This window comes from Mixophyes fleayi, chromosome 6, assembly GCF_038048845.1.
Source record: "Mixophyes fleayi isolate aMixFle1 chromosome 6, aMixFle1.hap1, whole genome shotgun sequence".
NCBI classification, from domain to species: Eukaryota; Metazoa; Chordata; class Amphibia; order Anura; family Limnodynastidae; genus Mixophyes; species Mixophyes fleayi.
Genome location: NC_134407.1, coordinates 125,457,122 through 125,481,782, shown reverse-complemented (window position 1 = coordinate 125,481,782; position 24,661 = coordinate 125,457,122). Strand labels below are relative to the sequence as shown.

At 41.1% G+C, this 24,661-nt stretch overlaps 1 protein-coding gene across 1 annotated transcript in view; it reads left to right on the top strand.

Annotated features, from left to right (window-relative positions):
• Positions 1 to 270: 270 nt before the first annotated feature.
• The window catches only part of LOC142161564 (glycine N-acyltransferase-like), a 63,232-nt gene continuing 38,841 nt past the window's right edge, over positions 271 to 24,661 (top strand). The window contains exons 1-3 of the mRNA XM_075217291.1: positions 271 to 400; positions 15,751 to 15,829; positions 22,139 to 22,246. Of these exons, the coding sequence (XP_075073392.1) occupies positions 15,752 to 15,829; positions 22,139 to 22,246 (186 nt within the window). The 5' untranslated portion in view covers positions 271 to 400; position 15,751. The remainder of the gene's footprint in view (positions 401 to 15,750; positions 15,830 to 22,138; positions 22,247 to 24,661) is intronic.

The following is a 24,661-nucleotide window of genomic DNA, read 5'->3' as shown; positions in this document are numbered from 1 at the left end:
CCTTTCACACCCACATGTCACAAGGTGAGTCTTATGACACAATACTAGAAAATTTGGGCACTGAATCATAAAGGAATAAAGGTTAATTCTGTAAACAAGCAAGGTAGCAAATTCTGGTATTATTCCAATAAACACTAAAAGTTAACCATAGAGCACACATCAGCAAGTTATTTTCCCCATTGCCTTAACCAGATTGCTAAATCTGGAGGCAAGAAAACAAATAATTAATCCAGGGTTTTCTATTTCATAGCCTACAAGTTTTTTTTTATATTAAATTGCTTTCGCTAGTGGACATTAATTAATCTAATCTGTGATCCCTATCTATCATATTATTAACAGTGGTGGATTATAACACAGACCGATACCAAAGTGACCTAGTATGGAGTTGCATTTGATAGAGGTAGTGTAAAACTAATGTCCTGTGCATGTTATAATCTGTTTGCTCAGTTTCTGCTGTTCTGCACATCATCCAGTGTGTTTTGTCCTGTGTCTGGAATCCTGCATGTCATTCTACGTACAATGTCCTGTGCATATCATTGTGGGTGTTCTGTCCTTTGTTCAATGCCATGTGCATTTTAAATTTGTCATGTCATCTTGGGTGTCCTGCATGGTAATCTGTGTCTTTAATCCTATGTGTGTCCTGTGTAGGTCATACTTTCTGCTGGGTCCTGTGCAGGTCATCTTATTTGTGATGTCGTCTGCATATTATCCTGTGTGAGATGTCCTGTATGTCATCCTATGTGCATGGTCCTGTACATGTCATCCTGTGTGTGGTGTCAATTGTATCGTCTGTGTCCTGCCCAGCATATGGTACCTTTCTAGATCCTCCGTATTGTATGATGTCCTGTGCTTATCACCCTGGGTGTTCTGTCCTGTTTGTGGAATCCTGTGCGTATCGTCTTCTGTGTGATGTTCTGTACATAACATCCTGTATCTTCTGTCTTCTGCATGATGTTTTGTATATAACATCCTGTATCTTCTGTCTTCTGTGTAATGTTTTGTATATAGCATCCTGTATCTTCTGTCTTGTGTGTGGTTTTCTGTGCATATTGTTTTGGGTTGAGTACGTAATCACGATTAACTAAACCCCGACAGTACTAACAACGACAGTGGAATAGCGAAAGTGACATTCCCTATTTACTCTTAATTCCAAAGATGTAATTTTCCGATAAAGTCTTCATTCCAACTGTTTACAAAAGTGTGCTGGAACTATTGCAGCATTTTAACATCCCCGCAGCCGCATGGATGTCACTTATAACAGCCGCACTACTAATTATGCTGTTAAAGGGGCAATGCAAGTAAGCAGAGGCTGTACAATGTAGAACGCTTAGTAAAAAGCCTTGTTCCAATAGTTTCATGTCACGTTTGTAAACATTCGCATTACCACCGATTGTTTCATCCTAGATCTTCTGCCTTGTGTGTGGTATTGTCTTCTATAAGAATATATTTCACTTAAATTAGGTGAGCAGCACATTTATTGATTTGAAGTCACTTGTTGAAAAACAGTATCTACTATATTATATTAATTCCTTTATTGTGGACCATTGTGCACCAAGTGATATTTTCTAGCTGTTTCAACATATATGGAAGGATACTGGAGGCCTTCTGAATCCCTGAGGGATGCGAATTTGGACTAACATTCACCACAACTTAATGCTTAATGATGTGGCGAAGATCACTCCTACATTTTCAATATTAAGTGCATGTCATATTGAATGTGACGTCATGTGCATATCATCTGTGTTTTATATCCTGTGTTTTTTATCCTGTGTATGATATTTTGTGTTTGATGACCTATAAATGTCATCCTTTGTTCAGCATCTCATCTTGTGTGTTATATTTTGTGTGCAATGTTCTATGCATGTCATCATGTGTGTCCTATATTCCGTATATATCATCCTGTGTGTAATGTCCTGCACTATCATATTGTGTGTCCTATCCTGTATGTGATATCCTATACATATTACACAGTGTGGTATCATGTGTTTGGAATACTGTGCTTGTCATCCTGTATGGTATCAAGTACTTTTTTTGGGTTGGGTACGCTTTACCGATGTCCACTACTCTGACATGGTGAAGGCCTACAAAGAAAATCCGAAATTAAAAACCGAGTAGAAAAGAAACAGACTTAAGCTGGGTACACACTACAGAATTTTCCACCAACTTTTTATGCCGATCGATTTTACATGCGGTCGATGTTCCAATCACTCGGTCCATTGACTGCATACACACTAGCCTTGTTTAGGACGATAAAGGGAAGAGCGGATGTCCCTTTAGCGACTTTTTACAGCCACGTTGTCGTGAGCAATGACTGTAATTTGTACTCACTGTTGTGCATCGGTCGGAAGTTTATACACATTACACAACGGAAACGAGATTGGAACGAAAATATTAAACAGTACGACCAACCAAATGAGGCGACAATCGTCCATTTGGGCAGACTTTCAACCATCGTGTCACTGCACACACTGACCCGACTTTTGAATGAGCGGTCGTATGTTGGCTGATTTAGCCGATTATTGGATGAAAACTGTGTAGTGTGTACCCAGCTTTACCTTCAACCCGACACTGGAGCTCTCCCATGGGAGCACGATGCTGACAGCAAGTGATTCCGATTGGAGAAATGCTTGTCACTGCAGGCTGACGTCATTGCGACGTCTGTCATTAGACATTTAAAGCAGCAATGTCGGGTTAAGTGTTTAAACACTTAACCTTAGGGGTCCCCACATTGCTGCTTTAAATTTCTATTGAAAGACGTTGCGATGACATTAGCCTGCAGTGCCGAACACTTCTACAATCGGAATTACTTGCTGTCAGCATGGTGCTTCCATCAGAGATCTCCAGCGTCGGGTTGAAGGTAAGTCTGTTTATTTTCCAATCATTTTTTTTCATAATTTCGGATTTTCTTTGTAGGGCTTCTCCATGTCGGAATAGTGGTAATCGTAAAAACGATTTTCTGTATGTGACAAAATACATCAGTGGAGGCTTGCAGTGTTGCATATTGTGTTGCCCTACTAACCATTGCATGATGATGTGATTCACGTCATCACACATTGGTGGACAGGGCAGCTCGGTCCTGTCCAACCTAACTTTGTACGTCTGCCTTCTGCATCTACCAGAGCGCAGGTGTACAAAGTCAGTGATTATGGTATCATGTGCGTGTCATTAGAGACAAGGTGATCTCATTCAGATGGATAGCTACACTAATAATTCCTTTAACATTGGAACATACCTCTCTGTTGCTTCTGCATGAGGTCACATTGTTGTGGTATATATGCATTTACAATTTGATCAAAATGTGCACAAGAATGTTTACTTCAGACATTACAATTGATATTATTGAGTCTAATACACAAATGTTTATTGTCATAAGTATGTCTTTAGTGTCTAAAGTGTGCCGCTGCATTCATGTTTTGTATTACAGTCAGCGCCGGTGCTAGGGTCCTTGTGTCCAGTGTGAAAATCGGCGCCCCCCCCTTTAAAAATCGGCGCCCCCCCCTTAAAAATCGGCGCCCCCCCCTGTCAAAATTGGCGCTGCGCTTCCCTCCCCTCAGCTCCCCATGTCTTTCTTTAACTTACCTGCATGAAGCTGCTCCTCTCTGCTCTGTCTTCTCCCCTCCACTCACAGACACTGTCGGGCCGTGATGATGACATCATCACGGCCTGTCACTGTCAGTGAGCGGAGGGGAGGAGACAGAGCAGAGAGGAGCAGCTTCATGCAGGTAAGATTCATAGCCCCTTCCCTCCTCTCCTCCCCGTGGATTTCCGTTTTAAATGACCATAGTCATTTTTTTTTAATTTCGAGGCACCCTGCAGAGCCCGGCGCCCTAGGCAATTGCCTAACATTGCCTAATGGGAGCGCCGGGCCTGATTACAGTGAATTGGTAGAGTTCAAATAGTGCTTAAATGTCCTTTGCCTTTGATGGTCAGGGGCAGATTAGTGATAGGCCTTACCAGTGGAAAATGAGGCCGCTTCAGGCCATCTGATTTAAAAAAATAAAAAATAAAAATGTTTTAATCCTCCTGGCTGCACGGGAGGACAGGGTAGAGGTGCCTGCGGATTGTCGAATCGTCCGTTCCCCCTTCCATATTTGGCCTCCGCCAGGCCCTGTAGAAGCAGAATGACACATGGGACAAGCACCACATGACAGGTGCTGTCCCATGTCTGCGAGAGTTGCAGACAGGGCCGGATTAACCCGAGGTCTAACTGGGGGCCCTTCAAAGTCCGCAGCAGCATTATTGATCGGTCCGGGGGCGGGGGGCACCCCCAGCCCGATCAATGCTGCTGAGCACAGTCAGTCCAGTCCTCCATCCCCGGCGCTCAGTACTCTGCTTATTGAGGAGATCTCGCGAGTAAACTCTCTCCAGATCTCCTCAGTAAGGAGCTTACAGCGCGCCAGGGACGGAGGACTGGACTGACAGGTAAGCGCTTTGGGGGGGGCCCTCACGGGGGACGGGGGCGGCGGGCGGCTCACAATGGGGGCCTCACGGGGGAATGGAGGCGCCCTTAGCCCAGGGGCCTCCATTCCCTTAATCCGGCCCTGGTTGCAGATAGGAGAGGACACTCCAGTGCAGCATGGCTTAAACAAGGTAAGTGTGAGGCTGTCACGGGCACTAGGAGTCTTTGCCCAGGATATCACCAGATGATGGACTTACCAGAGTAATATAGTTGGTAATATGGTTCTCTGGTAGCAGGGTGACAACGGAACAGGAGAAACAGCAGATGGTGAGAGAATGCTTGAGGAAAGTCTATGACTAGCAGCAACTGGTAATGAGTAGATGAATGTACACGAGGAACCAGATGGACAAGGGGACGTGAGTAAAGTCAGTGGTCTGTGTATAGCAAGTTGTACCACTGCGATAGTGAGGAGGAATGTCAAGGAGTAGCGAGGAGGTAGTGAGAGTCAGCGGTCTGCGTATAGCAAGTTGTACCGCTGTCTAGGTGAAGGAATGGAATCCAGGTGAAGGTAGGTAACAGGGAAGTCAGTGGTCTGCGTATAGCAAGTTGTACCACTGCTTATGTGAGAGGATACTTGAAACTGGTGTCACAGGGAACAGGAGTCAGTGGTCTGCGTCAGCAAGTTGTACCCCTGCTATATATATGTGAGGAGGGGCACGAGGAGATGAATGTAATACAGAGTATACACGGGGCACACAGAACTTGATTCCACGATGATATCCACAATACAACGATAACTGACAAGCACTGCTTAAGTATACAAAGTCACAATAACTATCCAGGCAATAGGAAACAAAGTCAATGGTAACAATAGCTTCAGTGGATAGGAGGCTCCGGAGGAGAACACAACTCAGTCCAGATGGATATGCAATACACAAGCAAAGTCAATGGAAAGTATGCATACCGCGGTTCAGGAGAGCAGGCTGTCAGAGAGACGTGCAGGGATACCTGAACGGCTGAAGGCCGGCAGGAGGAGAGACCACTGGAGGGTGGAAGCGGTAATCAGGTTGGTGCAGCGCACGGCAGGTAATCCAGAATGAACGAAGCAATACTCAGGAAGCAGTAGTAAGTGGAACTGGAAACATGAAGAACACGGGAGAGTTGAGGCTGTCTGGTATCCAGTAGTAGAGGTGAAGGCAGCGGGGCGCTGACACGATAAACCCAGGAGAGTTGAGACGATCAGGAACTCTGTAGTAGAAACGGAGGCAGCGGATAGGAATCAGCTGAGTGCAGGCACGATGAACACAGGAGAGTTGAAGTGAGCAGGAACTCTGTAGAAGCAACGGAGGCAGCGGATAGGAATCAGCTGAGTGCAGGCACGATGAACATAGGAGAGCTGAAGTGAGCAGGAACTCTGTAGAAGCAACGGAGGCAGCGGATAGGAATCAGCTAAGTGCAGACACGATGAACACAGGAGAGTTGAAGTGAACAGGAATCAGCAGGAGCTGAATACACGAGGAACACAGGAACACCTTCAGAGGCTCATGGGGAATGAGACTCCAAGATCAGCCAACCAGGTAATGATCACAGGTGGTTAAAATAGGGAGGGTTGCCTGATCATCCAATCAATTAAAAGCAACAGGTACTGAAGGTTTGAAAGGGCTGCACATGCGCAGACCCTCAGGATGGCGGACGGCCACGGTTCCTGAATACACGGGAAGTAGCACTCACAGTCCGGTGAGTGACAGAGGGGAAGGGAGCTGCTAATATATTTTACTATACTATGGGGGTCTGCTAATCTATTTTACTATACTATGGGTGGTTGCTAATCTATTTTACTATGATATAGGGGGACAGATAATCTATTTTAATATCCTATGGGAGGGGCTGCTAATCTATTTTATTATACCATGGGGTGCTGCGAATCTATTTTACCATACTATGGGGGGGGGGGGGAACTGCTAATCTATTTTACTATACTATCGGAGGCTGCTAATCTATTTTACTATACTATGGGAGGACTGCTAAACTATTTTACTATACTATGGGGGAAGGCTGCTAAATTATTTTACTATGCTATGGGGAGCTGGTAATCTATTTTACTATACTATGGGGGTTTGCAAACTGCTTAACAATACTATGGGGGGGGGGCTGCTAAACTATTTTACAATACTATGGGGGGCCTTTTAATCTATTTTATTATACTATGGGGGGCTGCTAAATTACTTTACTATACTGTGTGAGGAAATGAGAAGGGGGTTGCTATTTGATGGTGGGGCTGCTATACCTCTATACTATGTGAGGGAATGATGGGGGGCTGCTATACTACAATATAATGTGAAGGAAGGGCTACTATACTATGTGAGGGAAAGAGGCGTGGGCTGCTATACTACTATACTATAGGGGGCTGCTAAACTATTTTACTATACTATGGGGGGCTTCTAATCAATTTTACTATACTATGGGGGGCTGCTAAATTACTTTACTATACTGTGTGAGTAAATGAGAAGGGGGCTGCTATAGTTTTATAGTATGTGAGGGAATGAGGGGGGGCTGATATACCACTATAATATGTGAGGGAAGGGGGGGGGCTGCTATACCTCTATACTATGTGAGGGAAGGATGGGATGCTGCTATACCACTGTACTATGTGAGGGAAAGAGGGAGTGGGGCTGGTATACCACTATACTATGTGTGGGAAGGAGGGGAGGGCTGCTAAACTATGTGAGGGAAGGAGGGGAGGACTGCTATACCACTATAATATGTGAGGGAAGTAGGGTAGACTGCTATATCATTATACTATGTAAGGAAAGGAGTGGAGGGCTGCTATACCTTTAAACTATGTGAGGGAAAGAGGGGTGGGCTGCTATACTACTATACTATATGAGGGAATGATCGGGAGCTGCTATACTACTATAATGTGTGAGGGAAGTGATTGGGGGGTCTTAATATTAATTTGGATGAGAGTAATGTTATTCATCTAATGGTGGAGTGTAGGTGGGGGCTAATTATTTAATGGGTGCTATTTTATTTGTGGGATGATGGTGAGGATATTTAATTTAATAGTGGGGTTATTAATTTAAGATAGTGTGATGGGATCTTTAACTTAATCTTTGGGTGGTATGGGGACTATTAATTGAATGTGGGGATGTTTGGGGAGAATGAGGTCTATTTATTAAAAATTAATTATTTAATGGCAGTGATGGTTGCGGGATTTAGGTATATTTATTAAACGTAAATGCAATTAAATTATTACTGGGGTGTGGGTCTCTACTGTAATTTGTGTGGGAGGTAGGCTATTAATATAATGGGGGACTATGGATCGGAGCTAATTATTTAATGCTGTGTGCTATTAATTTATTTGTTGGTTGATGGTGGGGCTATTAAAAAGTAATAGTGGGCACTATTAATTTAAGGTGAAGTGATGGGACCTTTAATATAATGCTGGGATGGCTTGGGGCTAATACGTGAATGTGGAGGAGGGCTATTCATAAATGTGAATGCAAATTATTTAATGTTGGGGATGGTTGTGGGAAATGGTTATATTTATTAAACGTAAATGCTATTAATTTATTGGTAGGGCTGTTTGGTGGGAGGGAGATAGATTTATTTTTTAAATGTGAATACTATTATTTTATTATTGGGGCTGGAGGGAGGCCTAATTATTAATTGTGGGTGCCATTGATTTAATGCGAGGCTGGTTGAAATTTCATGTACCCATTTTTGTACCCAAATAGGGCCCCCAACACTTCAGGATCCAGACAGCCAGCAAGTGAGCTAAAGACACCAGCAGCCACAGGTGTTGAAAGTGACAAGAACAGGCAGGAGAGAGCAGGACCGTCTGCCATCTCTCCTGAATCTAGTGGGGCAGTCCCGGATTTGGGTGACTGTCTCACTTAGTCAGGACTTGGTTCAACTACAAGGACATTTGGGTGCTATGTCCCGCTTCACACTGTACTGCTCGTGAAAGCAGCGCTGCATACACAACAGTAGAGCTCACAGTTTTGTGTGTGTATTTGTCTAAAATATATCTAATATAATAACCCCCCACCTGTTGTAAGTGCCCCAGGCCCCCCCAGAGCCTTATTCCAGCTCTGGTGATACTTTAGTGGTCCTTGCATTGAGTCCATTGAATGCCTCCTTCCTTGCATTGTTACCAATCTTAGATCACCTTGTTGAACATACGGCCAGTCCCTGTTCCACTGACAATATCACCAATCCTGCCTCCTTTGTACTTAATATATCACCAGCAAACCCTTATATATATATCTCCCCTTCACTTATGCCATTGTCAGTCCCCACTGTACTGATCCCTTTGCCACCCCTCCCTGCACTGTTATTATTTCAAACAACCCCCAATCACTGGGCACATTTAGGGCTCATACACAATTGTTGCAAACTAAGTGTTTTGTTGCAGATGCTAGAAGCAATTCACCTTTGTGGTGATCGCATCTTTCTACTGGTAGTTTGCAACTCATGGCATCAGGGATAGATACAACAGTGTGGTGAGGTGCCAATACGCAACTCTGTCAGACTGTTAAATACGATTGTGCCAACATGTTTCATAATAGTTAAACTTTTAAAACAAAGTCAAATATGTTTCTATGAAGGGAATATTGGAAGGATGTGTTGGTAGGCAACAAAACCGTTTGGAGCACACAGGTATAAAGCATTCGCAGACAATGCAAAAGCATTCATGTATTTTTATAACAAAGGACTGCAGCTTTCGCCCTGCATTGCTTTAGAAAGCACCCACTGTGACTTGAGTCATCACATCTAGGCTTTTGTAAATACTAATACAGCCAAATTCCAGTAATTCTAAATCCCACCTACTTTTGTGTTGGCCCCACCTATAATTGATTTGGTGCTGCCCACATGAGGCCACTTCAAAAAAAAATTCCACTGCCGTTTTAAGTTCCCAACCCACCCCTGCTGATGATAGAGGTATTTGTCAAGACTCCTTACTTAATTCCAATGTAAACACAAACAGGGGTAGAATGGGAACATAAAGTGACCCTAGAAAAAATTCTAGAAGTGACCTCATGTGGGTGGGTCCAAATAGACTGTAGGCAGGATTTGCACATAGTTATATTTAGCCACATTGGTGGTAGGCGAGGCTTATGCAACACGCAATGGTAGGCAAAGTCATATCAACACAAGGCGGAACTAAGGGATAAAAAGGTTGCTGATCAGAAAGTACAAGGTGAACGGACTGACCTGTCCTGGTTTAGTTGATCTGTGGGCTACTAATACATCCTCTTTATAAGTTGTTTAATAAGTTTAACTGGTATCAAATATGCTGTCATAATTGTATTTGATCAGTCTGCCAGATCAGAATGTGAGCACCTCAGCGCACTGTTGCATCTTCCCCTGATGCCATGAGATACATACATACATACAGAGAGATCTGACTGGCAGTTTGCATATATGTATATATACATATATATATATATATATATATATATATACATACACACGTACACAAAAACATGGATACTCTGCACTCACCAAAGACACAAGTAATGCTATTCTAAATACTTTTATATATTAAAATCAGGGAATATTAGTTCCACATATTTAAAAATATGTTAAGCTGACAAGCTAACGCCAATATCTTCCCCTTCTGGTCAGTCCTAATATGATCAAATGCTATACTTTTCTATCTGGACTACAGGTTTATCTGCACAAAGCTTTCAAAGGCAAGCCTTTTCCAAGCACTAGCAGCCATGGGAGACCTGGAGCTCACCTGACACAAGTTGGAAATAATTAATGTAAATAAAAAAATAGGGTGCAAGTGATTGGAACTTACATAGCATAAACAAAATGATGTTGACCCTCTGCACTCTTCATGTGCAAACTGGGAAGCAAGAGGGGGTTGCCCAACATTGTGTAGGCATAAAACATGGATACTCTCCACTCACCAAATACACAATTAAAACTGTTCTAAGTACTTCTCTATATTAAATACAGGGAATGTTAGTTCCACATATATGAGTATATGTTAAGCTGACAAACTCACACAAAAGTCATCCCCTTCTGGACAGTCTTAACATGATCAAATGATATGTTTTTTTAGCTTGACACATATTTCAATATGTAAAACTAACATTCCCTGTTTCAGCTCCCTGAGCCCTCCCTTTTATTCTCCTCCTTTGAAGCCCACTATATCTGTCTCGCCTACCTCACCCCATCCATCTCTGTATTTCAGTCATCTACTGCCCCCTGGTCCCACTTCCCAATTTCTTGAAACTTTTTCAGTCTGGCCTCCCCACTACCTCTCCTCACACCCCTCCACCATCATCATAGGTGACTTTAACATTCCCATTGACAACCTCACTGACCCAGGGTCCATCAAAATTCTTGCCCTTTCTTCCTCTTTTGGCCTTTCATAATGGACCTCTTCCCCCACGCACTGTCTCAATCCCTCACTTGATCCTTGTTTTCTCCCACCAATGTGCTCATTCTTATTTCTCCAACTCTCCTTTCCTACTCTCTGACCACCATTTTCTCTCCTTCAATCTTTCCCCCATCTTTTCTCCAGAATTCCTCCACAAATGAAACCACCCTTACTAGATGCAATCCTAATGCTCTTGATCCTGCTATTTTGTCAATTCCTATCCCCTCTATCCACTCAGGCCTGCTCCAACCAGATGGCCTCCCTCTACAATCACACCCTCACCACCACTCTTGACTCTGCTGCCACTGCCTCTTCTGTCCACCTTCACCATTCTAATCCCCAACCTTGGCACTCCAAATTTACCTGTTTCCTTTAATAATGTACACATACTGCTAAATGCCACTGGAGGAAATCTTATTATCTTGGCAGATTTCCTTCATTTCAAGTTCATCCTCTCATCATACAGTACCTCCCTCTCCCTTGCTAAACAATCAATCCTTCATTTCTTAACAGTCCCCATTACCTACTGCAGTTTTTGCCAATTTCAACACTCTCCTTTGCCATCCCTCTCCTCCTCCCCTCCCATCCTCCTTTCCTGCCATTGACTTTGCCTCCATTTTCACTTCCAAAGTTGAGGCCATCAGACACAAAACCTCTTTCTTTCATCACTCTTCTGCCACTCCACCCTCCTCTCCCTCCAGCTATCATCAGCAGCAGCAGCAACAGCTATATATATATCACCTTCTGTGCTCCTTCTAACCCACTGCCTGCACCTCCTTGTTCACCTCTTCAATATGTCCCACTCCACTGGCATCTACCTTTCATCCTTTAAACAATGCTCTTGTCACACCCATTCTTAAAAAACCCTATCTTGATCCCAGTTGCCTCTCCGCCACCTCCTCCTGGATGTATTTTTGCATTCTCAAACGTAAAATGTCTAAATCTGAACTCATTGTTTCCCCTCCATCAATAGTCTGCTCCCCTCCCAATTTCTTCATCACTGTTGATAACACCACTATCTACTCTATTCCCCAACTCCCCTTACAAGAATCTTCCTCTCCCAGGATCCCACCTCGCTCCTCTTCGATCTACACTTAATGCTGCAACTAGACTTATCTTCCTCTCTTATCGCTCCACATCTGCCTTCCCTCTCTGCCAGGCCTTACAATACCTCCCCTTCCCCTACAGAATCCTCTTTAAACTCTTCTTCCTTAGGTACAATGTACAACTCCACTGCTCCATACATCTCCAGTCTCATCTCCATACATACTCCCTCCCGCATTCTCTGGTCAGCTAATGATCATTGCTTTTCCTCCCCTCTGGAAGGCACATCTCAAACGGCCATTGAAAACTCACTTGTTCATAAAAACCCTGCAAACCATTTCAACATGTAGTTTACCTCACCCTCTTTTGTCCTACATGTCTCCCACTGTTACCCTCAGATCCCCTTACACTGGTTCACCGCCATGTGTTAACCGTCTGTCTGCCCCTTTCCCTTTAGATCGTAAGCTCTAGCGCACCTCCTCTTTGGCCTCTCTGCCCCTTGACTTCCTCCTCCATTGTCTTAACATTTCATTAGCTCTAAACCTGTCAGTTGTGCTTACATTAGTGGGTACAGGATTCATCCATTGCCCTCATCACCCATCCAGGCTTTCAGTAGCTGTGTTGAGAGTTGTAGTGTTGCTTATGTATTGTATTGTACTATTATACAATTTACTGTCTTGCTGTTTGATCTCTGTACGACACTGCAGACCATAAATGGTGCCCTATAAATAAGGGATAATAATAATAATAATAATAAGAAGAAGAAGAAGAAGAAGAAGAAGAAGAAGTAAAAGATAATTAGCACAAAAACTTATGGTGGTCTTATTTTTCTAGGATACCAGGAACACTGGATGTCCAGGGGCTCATAGATGCTTCTATTATACCTAAGGCTGGCATCTCCTCTAACTACTTGCAGATACACTTCTGAGTCTATTTTATGATGCTGGTCACACCTGAGTCCACATCATTAAGTTAGTGTGCTCTGGCATTCAAGTGAACATCTCCAGCACTATATGCAGCTGGTATTGCTTTGAGACACTGCTCTCCCACAGTAACATATTTAACTCCTAAATATTTCTTAGCTACCTAGAAGAAGTCAGGAAGTGGGTCAATCTCAAGGTCTTCCAAGTGGTATTGACCATCCCTTCATGGTCCTGGCAAGCCTTTTTTTATATTTACATAGTATGTGGATTGTAGTATAGCCCTTATCAAATTATATAGTGTCACTCTATCCCCATGGTTTTGCAAGTCTACATACAGTCCAGCCCAGGCATCTTGCAGATTCTTGAGTGTGGTCACAAAGCTAGTGCTCCCTGCCCCCTCATAAAATTATCTGCTATTGCCTGCTACTTTTTTCTGTTCTGGACTTCCAGGAGATTGGCTCTTGCTAACTCTTTAAAAATCTCAAGTTTGTCTCTGAGCCTGAGCACTTAATCCACAGTGGAGAAATCTGTAGTGGTCAGCTTCCTTTAGAACTCCTCCCACAACAGATTGAGAGGGCCATGTATGCATCTGACCCTCAGGAGCTTAAACCAATTGAATCCTGCAGAGTTTTTCTACATTCAAAGAACATTTGTCTAGGGGTGGTAGGGAACTGTCGAGGGTTGCATAAACCCACCCTGGACTCAAAAGACTTGGAGATGCAGGTTCAAGGCACAAGAAAAGGAGGCAAAAAAAGTTTCAGCTTTACTAAATGGGTCACAGTGTCTCACGCTGGACTCTATGGCTCACTTATTGGGGTCCGGTTCACAAGACGGGTATCCGCCGTCTGTCCTCTCTCTGGCGGTGATGGCTCCTCTTACAATGGTGGCAGTCTTCTTTTATGTTTTCTATTTTCAGCCATTGGCTGATTGCTTTTCATGCCTCCTCATCCTTCAGACTAATTAAGGCACCTGTTTTGGCAATATGGTGCCAGATTTACTTGTCCTGTAGCCTGCTAAGCTGCTAGATTGTTTGGTTCCTGTGTAGTTCTGGTATCCTGTATCTGTTCCTATTCAGCAGATCTGGGTATCCAGCACTATATTCATCTCAGATAATCTTAGGTATCATGTAATTCTGTAATTGTTCTTATTCAGCATATCCTTGTATCTTGTGATATATGCTTCTCAACTAATCCTGGTAACCTGCTATCTTATATCCATTCCTATTCTCGTCACACATTGTCGGCTAATAACATCTTCTTCTGTCAGTCTAGCCTGGTACCCATCTGGAGAACCGAAACTGTGGACTGTAAGCAGCAAAGCCCAAACCTTCTTACGGGGATCCCTGTTGAAAACCTTCACCTTGTTAGACTCCACTGGGTGGAGACAAACTAGGCAGGTTGCAAATAATCCAACCGTCCTTGTGAATTCTGTGATACACAGGCATACCGGGACATTTGCAGGTAAAAGATATTTCCCCAGGATACAGGAGAACTTAAGTTATGAACAGAATACATATGATATAGGTTACAATGCATACAGGTCAATTAGTCTGCAGGCTCGAAGAAGGACCTCCAATATATACTATGTATACCTTTGAGGGCTTTTACAAGGTATTCATTGTCAATCTTCCAGTTTAATATTCACCAGTCAACAATACATTCCCACTAAGGGTTATGTGTCCTCTGTAAGATCAAGAAACATGGATCCAAGAATTTGCCACAGAGATAACACTTTTAAACACTGTTTTTGAGAGAGAATTGTCTGTAATTGTCGAGAAAATCTGTGAGATGACCTGGAAAGTCCCAGTTTCATCTTTGATAATCACTGAGCACAGTAGGAGATGCTATTACCCAGTCAAGCGTTTACAGGGTATAACAGATGCCTTTGTTGTTAACATAATTGCAAAATTGTCTATGTAGTCCAAGATACCGCAATTTACTTAATAACTGCAACTTTGAGTGTCTTCTTCTAAAGTCTTTAAGTTATTTTGTAAATACCTAAAATTTTGCTCATTAGTCACATACATATAAAATGTATTATTTCTCATTCTTCATTTTCTCACAGCTATTTTTGTAAAAAAATATTGAAAGAATCCTCCTGTGAATAGCCCCAGACACTGTTAGGAGGACAGGAGATAACACTTCATATTCTTAAAAGTAAAACAGACTAAATTAATCCAAAATTTGTGGAATTACAGCTCTATGGGCCTTATTCTTTAAGGAACTTAGGCAAGCAATTGAGTAATTTTTCTTACTCAGATTTTCTGGTCAAAACCACGTTACAATACAAGGGGTGTAAACTAGTTTATTATTTTGTATATAAGTTAAATACTGGTTGTTTTGTCATGTAACACACAAATACTTGATAGCTTATTTATACACTGAAATTTAATGTTGATATTTGCGTGCTACATAAAAAAACAGCTAGTATTTAACTTATGTACAAAATAATAAACTCATTTACACCCCTTGTATTGTAACGTGGTTTTGGCCACAAAACTTGAGTCTGAAAACGTACCCAAATTCTTGCCTAACTACCTTAATGAATCAGGCCCAATGTGTTTACCAGAAATTTAAATGTGGTGGGTAAAGTGGACTTGTACAATTCTCACACTCTCAGATTCTTGTCTTTTAAAATATAAGGGTATAAAAAAGACAATATTATTTAAATAAAGTATCTCTTTAAGGCTGCAAACCTTAGCATTTATTCAGACAAATGACATGATTTAAAATCTATCCTGCCTTACAGTAGTTAGTTGTCTTGTACTTCTTCAAGCCATACTTTCTTAAATCCATCTTATGAGAATGGTGTCCTTGTGTATGCAGTTGAAATATATACAATTGTTGTATTGACTCTAATGAAGCATTGTAAGTGTAACAGGTTGAACAAGCAATCGAATACCAATACCACTCCTTGATATCAAAAGTGCACCCCCTTCTTGATTGTTTGCACCTTGTCAAATCTAACATGTTTTATTTTGTTTATAGAATGCTTTTCCTGACTTGTTCCTCAAAACTTGTCAGTCTGAGAAGACTACTGATCCGCAGCTTCCCAGAGTCACTGAAGGTAAGTAAGTAAGTCTTCATATGCCTAGAGCTACATTGAATGTATTGTAAGTTTTTCAGGGGAGGCTGGCAAATTCTACAGTGGGCACAAGCACACTTAAATGGCCCACATTAAAGTCGCATCAGCAACCTTGTTTATGACATCTGGCTTTCATGAAAAGGAATGCAAAGTCAGCAACATCTGATGAGCTGGTAGCCCTGATCTTACGGTATTATCATGGAACTCTGATGAGGGTTAGCAGGATAAAAAAAATGCCAACAGGTCTATTTATGAACTGATGGTAGGCCTTAAATCTGGTACAAACATCTGTAGCAAAAAAAAAAAATCATTCTGAGAGTGTTTAGAATTGTAAGGATGTATCAATGCAATTATTCCTCTAGCATTACAGCTATCTCAAAGTAACCAATACGGAGTTAACGTTTCAAGGTTACACACTTACGATTCCAGTCTTCTTTCTATATTATCTAAATTAATCCAAGAGTGGTACTAAAACATCGACATCACATAATTATACTTTTCTTCTATCACACTTACTCTGTGAACTCTGTATACCATAGGCATTAATAATTCATTGTCCGATAATAGAGATAAGCCTGTTACACTGTTCAGCAGAGTACCTTATGCTCCATATATTTAATCACACATTTAGAAGTGACAGTTATATGAGCCTGGAATTCAGTGAACATATTTGTGAATATAATTATTTACTATTTATACAACTATTCTATTTAGCTAGATTACAGCTATTTTAGAGTACCCAATATGGAGTTTATACTTATGTCGTGAACATAGAGAGCTTGCAGTTAGTTATAAGGGATAATTCATAACTGCAGTGTAAATAGGTTGTATCAAATGAATCCATTGATAAGTTAGTGTGACATGGTTCTCTTAGAAGCTGTTAGATCAAGGGGTTTTGTGTATGTTAAAGCACCCAGAGGGGGCTGGTAGATAAGAGTAGCACCTCAGGGGCGCACAGAGGATTGTCGGGGGGGGGGGGGGTTTCTCCCCGCCGACCGAAAAAAAACAAAAAAAAAAAACAGCAGCTCCGTTTCGCCAGCGCTGTCCTATACAGCAGCCGCAGCGCTGTCTAAGAAGCGTCTGCGGCGGTGCTGTATACAATACAGCACCGCCGCGGACGCTTCTTTGACAGCGCCGCGGCTGCTGTATAGGACAGTGGCCACTTAGTTAGCGCAGGGGGGTTTCTAGAGACTCAGAAACCCCCCCTGCGTGCGCCACTGCACCTTATACCATTTATGGCAGGACGCAAAGGTGAAAGCCTTTGAGGATATCTCTTGCAAGACAATGAAATCTAACACATGTTTGGGAGGCCCCCAGACATGCCGACTGCAGAGACAGGGTTGTATGGTAATGACAGATTCAAGCTGGATAAGGTCACAGAAAGGGGGGGCTGTGGGCCCTGTAGCTTGCTTTTAAAACTGTATTGAAAATGTAACTCGTGGTTCACTCTGAGGGAGTCAATTCGATATTGAAGAGGTCCCATTTTTCCTGCTTCTCCCAGCAACAGAACCTTGATTATAAGTGAGGTATCAATTCTGTATTTTATCCTTTTTATTTTATAAGAAACAATTGCACTATATTTGTCTGTCTTTTATTATCTTTTTATCTTAAGCATTGTGGATGTATTTTCCATATTAAATTACACTTAATAAGTTCTAGTCTCTGTGTTCTTACGAATTCACGCGACAGTTTGGTCCAGACGCTACCTAATTGAAACTGTGCAAACCTTGTGGTTTATGTGAACTCTGATTAAAGTAAATTGTGCTAGATTAATGCTAGGGAGAACCGAAGGCTTCCTAAATAAGAGTGTCAGCTCTTGTCCGAAAAACCTTGGTGGTGGTAATTAGTATCGCAAAGCTAGTGTGTGGCATAGATAGGGAAGGATTTAATCATTTTAGACAGACCAGGTGGTTGTTGTTTGGTTAACCCTGTGTCACATATGCATCACGCAGACTCAGGTGAGTGCTGTTCGTGACAACTTACGATTCTATTCCTCTTCCAATATTATTCAAGTCAATCCAAAAGTGGTACTAACATTTTAACATCGTATATTTTCACTTCTTTCTTTCATAGTCAATCCGTGAACTATGTATCTCACAGGCATTAATCATTTATTGTCCGACAATAGAGACAAGCCTGTTATATTGTTTAATAGCGTGTGTATGCTCTATATATTTGATCACACTTTTGGATTTAAAAGGTACAGAAGCTCGTAATTTAGTGAATTTATTTGTTAAACTAATTATGAACTACTACCTATGACTGCACATTTCATAACATTCAATTCATTTGCTGCATAGTGCCAGATCTATTCACTTCTTCACTAGTTGGTATCTGATCTGGACTATTAATTTTCTATATTTATTATATGCAACAACTATTATATTGAGCCCTAGGTTATTAAATACAACTATTGAAGACATGCATTTAGTGAATATATCTGAATAATAATCAATACTAAGGGGTAGCATTATAATATAATATTCAGTTCCTAGTGTGTTTTCTTTTTTAACACACTGCACTAAATGTATCCATTTTTAATTATCAATTCGCTGACATTATGATTTTAATATTAAATTAATAAAGATATTATTTAAATCTAATTTGGATCAGAGTACTTTCACAATATGCCAATAATTTGAATAAACCCCTTTAAAAGGAACTCCAGATATGTACTCCTTCCTATATACATACTTTTCTCTTTGTTTTTTTTGACACATGTTTATTTATGTATAAAGGTTGCACCTCCTATGAACAAAAATATTTCATCCTAAATAGGAGTATCTGGTTCGTTATACATTGCTAACTTATTTAATCTGCTGCGACAGTCCCCCTTTCCCTTTTTTTTACAGTGAAAACATCTGTAACACAGCACTTAGGGAAAGTTTTTAAATGCTGTTATTGCCTAAGCTATACCTCTCATAGACAATATATGAGTTATTGTTATTGTACTGAGTTAATGTCAAACAGGAGCTTTATTGTGAGGATCCAAAGCATAACACAGCAATACATGTGAACAGCAAACCAGAGTTAATCAGAGTTGTTCAGGGTATATTGGCTCCTTCAGTGGAGAGGTGTAAGACTGCCTCCCTTCCCAGACACTAGCCAAGACTGAATTTGAGCCCTTAAATAGGCCCAAGCTCCACCCCTATGAGTAATGGGTGGGACTTCTTCCTGACTCCCAGGAGGTTAGTTTGTGGTAGTTTTTCCCTCTGCCATAGTTATAGGGGACAATTCAATTTGGATGCGTTATTCTAGGAATAAGTGGTTTGCGCACTACTATGGTAAAAGTGCGCAGTATTACCGTTAGTACGGTAATTTTAACGCTGATTTTTGCTTGCAGCCCTCGGGGCCACAAGCTAAAATCCAGGTTAAAGTTACTGTATTAATGGTAATACAATTAGTGCCGCATTATTCCTACAATGATGTTGCCAAATTGAATCGACCCCATAGACTGTTTACTGGTAAATTGGCCATCAAGGTGTGACTTAAGAAAGAAACCTTCTACAATATTGAAGGACTCATTTAGTGGTAGATGCATTTGCTCCCATATTGTGCGTAGAAAAATGTGCACGCACATTTATGTGCATATATTCAGTTGGACACATTTGACAATGCGTTAAGCTGTAAAACAGTAACATTTGCACCAGACGTATGCCAGGCATATAGGTATGTATATTTACGCCCCATGATAACATAGAGATGTGGCTTGACAATGTTAAAAAGCTGAAGTCGCATTACCCTGCTTGCACACACAATAATAATTTAATGTGGTATCATATACACATAAGAAAATAGTAGATTAAATTAAATATAAACATTTGTTATTATCCCCTTTAACAATTAAATGGGAATCTTCTTTCCTGCAGTAGTCCAAATGGAAGTGTCAAGTAATGAGAATAAATGTAAGCAACTTCATATAATATAGTCACAGCGTTAATAATTTAATTACTGTCGGCTGGAGGGGTCAATAAACAAACAACCAATCAGAGGGTGCTAGATAGTGCTACTGATAAGTATCATCAACATTATGTTTTGTTATACTTGCCCTCTAAGCACCTGCTAGAGATGTGCTTTGTAAAGGAGGTATATGCTGATGGGTCCAGGTCTAATTGAGTCGCAATTACGTGATCACTCCCTTACTTTACTCAGCCTCTCTCCGACCCCGTTCTGCCTCTCCAGGCATAAGGAGATGCAAGTCATTGATATGCAAAAACGTATATGTACGAATAGGTGTACGCACTTTTGGTGCACATGTGATGCATGTAAATGTGTATTTCATGCAAATAAAAAAGTATGACAAGCTCTAAATGAGCACCTAAATCTTAAAGGAAATTGCATACTGGTCCAATTCATTAGTCTGATTGTACAGTCTGTGGGCCTGATTCATTAAGGAAAGTAAAGCATAATAAATGGGTAAATTTTCATCTTGGCAAAACCATGTTACATTTGAGGGGGGGGGGTAAATTTAAAATGTGGGTACAGATTTATAGTTGGTATAGGGCATGTCCTAGATCAACAGCCAGTGTTTTCCGTAAGTGCAAAAGAATGAACTAATTTGCACCCGTTGCATGATAACATGGTTTGTCCAGGAGCAAATTTACTCGTTTTTTTGCTTTGCTCTCCTTAATAAATGTGTTCAGTAATCAGCCAGAAAGACAATAATTCGATATCACAGATGTTCTAATTTTTCAGTATTGTTCCAGCCTTTACTTCTGAAAACCTTTCATTTAGTATGTGTTTTCTAGAACCTAAAGCCTTGGTGAGCCTAGATTAATAAACACATGTAATATATTTTATACCTCCCAACATATGGGTAGGCGGGATCGGGGCAGAGGTCATGGCCATGGCATGACAGGGGGCAGGGCCACGGCACTGTTGAACAAACAATACCTACCTAATTTCCTAAAGCCCTCAAATCAGACTGTCCCGCCTAAATTGGGGTGATTGGGAGGTATGGTAACAAGGAAGGTAGGTATCCCATGTTTCTGTTTTTTAAAAACATGGGTGACTTGCCCATAACAGATACATACGCTGTCTAAGTCGTATAATTGGATGAACGAAAGTATATTGGTTAATATTGTTTTATCGTGCGATTGCACTCAGTATGCCATGCTACACGTGGCATAGCGCGATCACGCGGTAAAATACGCGCGCACACACTTGCACTACAACTTTTAGTTATTTATATATTTCAAATTTATATTGATTTCAATCCACAGTGATTTATGAGCAGATAGTATTTAGTTTATTATTAGTTTATATAATATGATTATATGTAGACTTCAGTGTTATTTAAGGTTCAGGTTATAGGAAATGTGTCATGTCTGATATAAATTTAATCCCCTATTCTTCAGCAGCTGTCCGGTTCATTTGCCGAAGACATCGCATATTGCACACTCTAGTTATTGATGGTAGGGAATAAATAGTCAGAGTGATACCAAACTGTAAAATGCTAATGGACTAGTTGTAACTGGTTTCTGGGTGGGAGAATGATCTGGAATGTTGACCCTCAGCCTTTGAGGGGGTTGTTTGAACTAGCCTATGACCTGTTTACACTGGACCCATCTGAAGTCTGGACCTATAGAAGCAAGCCACGTTATCTACATTGTTCTCTCTGTAACACTGAATGTATATAATCATAGCTGTGATCCCACTGGTTTCAGTCTACTCTGACCACAGTATTCTAGAGTGATATACTGTTCACTGGTACCCCTGGGAGCGCAGCGAGCGCATGCCAACGCAGCGGTATGTATTTATCTTTTGGTATTGGCTGTACTGTATTATAATCATGTATTGAACTGTTAAATGTTACATCTGCTAAAATAAATTACTTTGTGCGTTGAGAACACAATACAATCGCTTGGGCAATGCTTATTTGAAAACGATAGAATTACTTTAATAACGCATACGCACCAGTGTACAAATTTCAGATTTTTAGCTCCACCCATCTCTTATAAATTCGAAAGGGGAAATGTGTCACTTGTCTTACTCCCCTAGTCAGCCTAATCTTGCATTTAGTGGCAAAAAACATAATTTCTAACGTGTCATAATCATCAGAATGTATATTATTTAGGTGTAGTTACATGTGCCCCTTTTATTTACTGGAAATATAGGTGTCTATAAAACACCTATACAGAAGGTTCCATTTACCCCTTATCTGTTTGTTAATACCCGGTCTTGTTTTATTACTGTGCTTTTCCAATTGTATGGCACTGCAGAGTATATGTATATAATAGTATAGCAAAATGTTTCCTACCTGAACACATTCTCACTGTGCCCATCATGCAGGTGTGTGGGGCTTTGCATCATATCATCCATGACAACCCTTTCAGACTACAGGTTCTGGTGGATCAGTGGCCAGAGTTCACTTCTGTCATATGTCGCCCCCCACTTGAGGTGAGTTAAATAAGGGAGAGGCTTGTATGAATGGTTAACTAATTCAGTAATTACACATCCTGTAATACAGAATGAACACGGAATCAGTAGATTTCTTTCAAATATTGGTAGATATTTATTTATTTTTAAACATGTATGTTCTATAATTTAGACAGGACCCTGGAATCTGCATAAATTACAATTTATTTAGAGTTTAGAGATTAGGGGAAGTTAGAAAATAAACATTAGGCTTTTTAAGTGCTCAATGCTGGTATTTTGTGGAGCTATGTAACATTTCCCTCAAAGACAGTGGCAAGTTAAAATTACCGTTGGCCCAAACTCCACATCATATTTTCATGTTTAAATACACACTGAAACACTTAGTTCTGTAATAACCACTGTGGATCGCTTCTTAGTATACATAGAAAGCCTTATGCTTCAGCACCAAGAACAGCTTCCATTGGAACATGCAGAAAGCCCATCACAAGACCCAAGTAACAGAGTGCAGGATAACCGTGGTAAATTACCTAATTACCATAACTTTCTGTGGGAATTTGGTCATTTACAATGTTCACCTTTTCATATAGAGTCTTGCCTTGCAGGTCTACAACTTTACTGTACAGCATAAGAAGGGGGGTGGGGTATGGAAAGCTGATGGTCTATTTATCGCCAGGTGGAGCCAAAGTCTGCTCCAAGAAAGAGGTAGCGCAGCGAAGGACTCCAGGGTTAATCAACTAAAGATTAAATCCTGGAGTACCTCTAGAAGAAAAAGAGGTGTGCGGACACATATGCTGCTCATTCAGATCAGGACACATCTCCAACTCTGAATATGGATGGAAATAAGCATTTTTTGATTGCAAGGGAACGTATTTATGTTTTCTTCTTTAATTGTATATGTATGTACAAATGTCTGACTACATCAGTGATGGCCAAACTGATATACTTCAAGGGCCACATGTGCACCCTCCAAACTTCAAAAGCGCTGCATATTATCCTTAATGTTAAGAAAGAAAAAACAGCCCCAAAATGACCTTGACAACCCATCACTCATCCCATGCCTGCACATGCCCATCACTTGCTACAAAATGCCAACACATGCCACTCACACTCCCCCATATATCACACAGACCTTCCCACATGCCACTCACACATTTTCACATGCCATTGACATCTCCACACATGCCACTCAGACCTTCCCACATGCCTCTACTTTTTGGCACTTACCACATGCTCACACTCACTGGCACACCTCATATGCCCCCCACTCATTTGCACTTCCGAACATGCCCCTCCACTAACTAGAACACCCGACATACTCTCTCACTGGCAGTCTAAAATTACTTTTCCTGAAAACCGCAGCTGCAGAGGAAGGAGGGAGAGCAGGTGGTTCAAAATACACTACACTCTCTCCTCTTTCTACTCTGATTTGATGATTGCATAATCTCACTGCAGTTTGTCAGGTTGGTCACATGACACGGAACATGGCTACCTCTGGTCAACTTTTATCCTTTGCTTTATAGCAAAGCAGAGAATATGTTAAATGAGAAGTAGTGGCTGGGTGTCGCACGTGAAGGCTCGCTGGGATGCGGGCTGTGGGCTGCCTGTTGTTCACAGTTAGTCTTTATAAATTATTAATTAAAATCTTGCATTATCAGTTGTGACCACAAGATGTCCCCTTTCCCAGAATAGGAGAGGCTTACAGAGGGAAGCTAAATTCCTATACACAATATTTTGCCTTTTGGTATGGATGGCAAAAAAAATATTGTTGTGAACCCCTCTAATTCAACCGTGTTGAATCCAATGGTAATTCTTATATTACCCCATTATAGCTTATGAATTATGTTTGGTTACTTATAAAATTATGACATGATAAGTTTTCTACACTTCTAGACAAAGATCTTTACCTATTCAAACTACTGTATGTTAATGGCTCCCTCCAATAATATTCTTAAAGAAATCTAAAAATGTTAGTGCTGCAGGAAAACCTTTGTTCTTCTTTCGGGCTTCTCGCTGGGAATACGTGGTACCTGAGGCATCCTTGAAGGTTGTGCTGACTTGGTGAATTGTCTTGGCGTTTACTGGCTCATTGATCTGTATACATTATTACCTGTATCCTGTTTATCCTGTTTATTAAGTTATTTTGTACTTTTGCGTTTGGTCCTCTTCAAACGCAAAGGACACTTACTACAGCCTATGATTTCATTGAGGGAACGGGGAAGGGGATAGGACGTTTGTCCATAGTCATTGTACAGTAAGGGCATGCCAATCACGATGGCATTCTTATATGAATTTATATTCCACATTGGTATTGGACGTATCCTACAGTGTCTTGTGCAGTAGAGCTGAGCATTCCTACACCCACGTATCTTCAGATCCATTCCTTGTTAAATCGGTAGTGTGGAACAAATGCACATTGCACTCAGTATGCATGTCTTG